Source organism: Raphanus sativus, chromosome 3 (assembly GCF_000801105.2).
Source record: "Raphanus sativus cultivar WK10039 chromosome 3, ASM80110v3, whole genome shotgun sequence".
NCBI classification, from domain to species: Eukaryota; Viridiplantae; Streptophyta; class Magnoliopsida; order Brassicales; family Brassicaceae; genus Raphanus; species Raphanus sativus.
In genome coordinates, this window is record NC_079513.1 from 19,479,098 (window position 1) to 19,482,522 (window position 3,425).

The 3,425-nt window shown below is 36.0% G+C and overlaps 1 protein-coding gene across 1 annotated transcript; it reads right to left on the minus strand.

Moving 5' to 3' along the window:
* Positions 1-345: 345 nt before the first annotated feature.
* LOC130509704 (transcription factor bHLH153-like) lies at positions 346-2,583 on the minus strand. Its single transcript, XM_057005885.1, has 6 exons — positions 2,270-2,583; positions 1,237-1,355; positions 1,070-1,135; positions 933-998; positions 814-858; positions 346-737 (listed from the first exon to the last, which is right to left on the minus strand). Exons 2-6 carry the CDS (start codon positions 1,321-1,323, stop codon positions 597-599), a joined length of 405 nt encoding a protein of 134 aa, XP_056861865.1. The 5' UTR covers positions 1,324-1,355; positions 2,270-2,583; the 3' UTR covers positions 346-596.
* Positions 2,584-3,425: the final 842 nt, after the last annotated feature.

The window sequence follows — 3,425 nt, forward strand, 5'->3', positions numbered from 1 at the left end:
TAGAGTAGGAGTAGGAGTACTCATTGGTGTAGCCTTGCCACTGCTCATATGCACATTTTGCTTTCTTCTTTTGTCAAAGCTATGGAATAGATAGTGCAGTTACCCATCTCCTATTGCTTTCTTCTTTTGACAAAGCACTCATATGCACATTTGAAATTAGCTTTGCTGCAACAATGAAACAGGGATTGATTGATTCACCCGAATAACTGGATCATGTAACTCAACATAGCAAATAAGTGGTGAACGCTCATGCATGTCTCTCTGAGAAGACACATAGAAGGAACCAGAGATATTTTCATGAACCTTAGACTGGAGCAGAAGCTACTTTCATAGGAAGTTAAACTATGCGTTCGAATGAGTTATTATTATCAAACGTAGTAGAAAAATTATACAAATCCAAGTAATGGTCTATGAAGCCATCAACATAGTTTGGAGATTAAACAGTAAAAAAAAAAACAGAAACAGCCATCACTGATGACTATGATCACTCTCCATCAATGCATGTTACATAGACATCCTCAGACTAACTTTTTGATTTATCTTTCATTAGTCTCACTCTCGACTCTTGAGACACACATATCTTAGCAGCGGTGGAATCAGACATCAAAAGCAGGATATGTTGGAGTCTTCACAGGAGCCCATATATCAGCACCATTGCTTTGAGCAATCCCTAATGTATACTCCATTGGGACAAGACACAACCCTCTGCTTCTCAAACTGTACTCCTCCAGCTCTTCCTGGTCACAAGAAACAAGCAAAGATGCGTTAAGTCCAGATCACAGATTTCGAAGTTAGGATCAAGATTCTGCTCACCTGCGTAATAGTGGGAGATGTTTGAAGATATGGAGCGCTTAGAACCTGTACAGAGAGTTAAGAAAAGTCAATGTTTGGATAGGAAGAAACATAGTTTGATTCGATAACAAGAAGCAGACCTTGACTTGTTCTTGAAGAAACTGAATGTATTGCATCGCCTCCAGAAGAACTGATGCAGTGTCGGTCTGCAAGAGAGTCGTAAGAGAGAGATCATTTCTCTTGCTTTAGAAAAGAAGTTTGCATCTAATGGTAGTACCTTTCCATAAGGGGAAACTAGCTGTTGAAGAGCTGAAACACGTTCTCCAACCTTGTCCTTCCTCTCCTGTTAACCCACAGAACAACAAAGTTCCAAGATCATTAGTGTGCTGGTCCAAGAAGGTCAGAGAGTTTTTTGAAGATCGAGGGTATCCATCATCACAAGACCTTGGAAGAGAAAGAGAGATCAGACTTGTGTCGTTTCATGCTGCTTTCTTCAAGAGAACAGACACTGTGCTTATTCTCCATCATCATAAAGCCTATATTACTCTAATAGTATTCCATCCCTTGTCAACAAAAAGATCGGTTTATTACTTGCTACCCTTTAAAAGAGATGTATTGTGAGGCAAAGCAAAATCCAGTGGCTCATCCAAAGTATTGAAAGATTCAACCTTTGAATTAGAAATATTAGTAGACAAAGCAATTAGAAGTAGATAATGGTCAGAGGTTAGCCCTTAAGATCACATCAGCTTAATATATTTTAAGTCTGGTAGGGCAATCACAGATATGATTAAATATGAGATATCATAGTCTACTTTCATGCGGAGACAATACATTTTGGATGTACATTATTCAAGAATTACGTAACTAACTCATATAAAATGCAGGTACATTAATTAGTTCAAGTAATAAAACTAGTTCATCATTAATGATGGGACAAGTTAGTTTTTTTTTCTTGAATTGAAGAAATTCTGGACCGAAGCCCATTTTGGATTAGGGAAAAAAAAGGGTTGTTTAACCTTTTTCTCATAGCTACTGAAACTAGAACCTGGTATCTCTATCCTTATGGTACGAAGGCTTTACGAGTTGAAGTAACAGCTCCAAAAAATGGGAGGAGTTAGTTCCATTAGAACTTCTATAGAGACCACGTCCTGCTTATGAGATGTGACTAATGTACATTTTCACTGGGTCTAATTTTTTTTTACAGTTTTTGATTTAAGACTTAAGAGGGTACGACTTTAAGGTTTTTTTTCTACAAATTATTTATCTTTCTCTAATAAAATAAATTTTGTTCATGGTCCAGTTAAAGCTTGAGCCATAGAGACAAGATTCAAAGCTAGGCAAACTTCAATAGAAACCCCACTAGAACAAAACAAAGTAATCTTTAATCTATATTGATCTAAATGTATAAGATTAGGCTTTAAGTTGGTCCATTAAGACAAAAATTGTGGAAAAAACAGAGTAATATCGAAGTACTTACAGAGAGAAGAGACACTGCATTTGCCAGAAACGGTACACTAACCAACTAGAACTTCACAAACTCCTTCTTCTAAGCTTCTAAATGTGTTTTTATTGTCACCCTTTTGGTTTGGTTTCTAATTTAAAGCACACAACACGATGGAACACATAAACGACGAGTTTGGTCTCTCTGGTATTTAGATATTCTTTGTTCCTTTTCTCCTGTCTTCAGATCTTGAAAAAGGAAAGTTCACGGCTTCAATGAAAGCTCGATCCTATGCTAACGCTGAAACCAGATGTTTTTGTTTGGATACAAACGGTGTCCTAACTTAAAGAGTCGTGAGGTAGATAGACTGATAGAGAGAGCTAGGCATGGGCGTTCGGGTACCCATTCGGGTTCGGTTCGGGTTTTTTGGATTTCGGTTCTATTTTGTAACACCTTCTAGGTCCCATTCTAGTAAATCTACAAGTTCGGTTCGGGTTCGGATATAACACATCGGTTTCGGTTCGGTTCGGTTAATACCCGAAGTAACCATATATCATTCGGATTCGGGTTATATCAGATCGGTTCGGATATACCCTAAGTAAAATCTAAATTTCAATAAAAAAACATAAAAATATATACTTATTTATATATAATGGAGTATTTAAGATATTTTTTTAAAAAAAATTAGATACTTATTGTTAGATATCATGTTGAAATAAACATGAAATTGAATATTTGAAGTACATATTTATGTTTTAAATATTTATATTATATATTAATTCGGACATTCGGATCGGTTTGTTCGGATATTTTTCGGGTTTTTCGGGTTTTCGGGTTTTTCGGATTATCCATTCGGATTCAGTTAATAACACTTCGGGTTCGGATATGTTTTGTAACACCCTACAAGATCCATTCGGATATTTTTTAGAATTCGGATTCGGTTCGGGTTCGGTTCGGATTTCGGGTTACGGGTTTTATGCCCAGCCCTAGAGAGAGCTTTGTCTACAGAAGAAAGCAAAGGAAGGGGCCTACATTTTATGTCCTTTTCTTTATTTTATTTTTCTGTTCGTCTTGTTCATTTAATTCTCATCAAATCCAGATTTTCTTGTAAGACAAAAAATATTATTACTAAGAAATATAGTTTTTTTGTTTTTGGAAAAAGGATTTACTAAGAAATATAGTTATATTTATA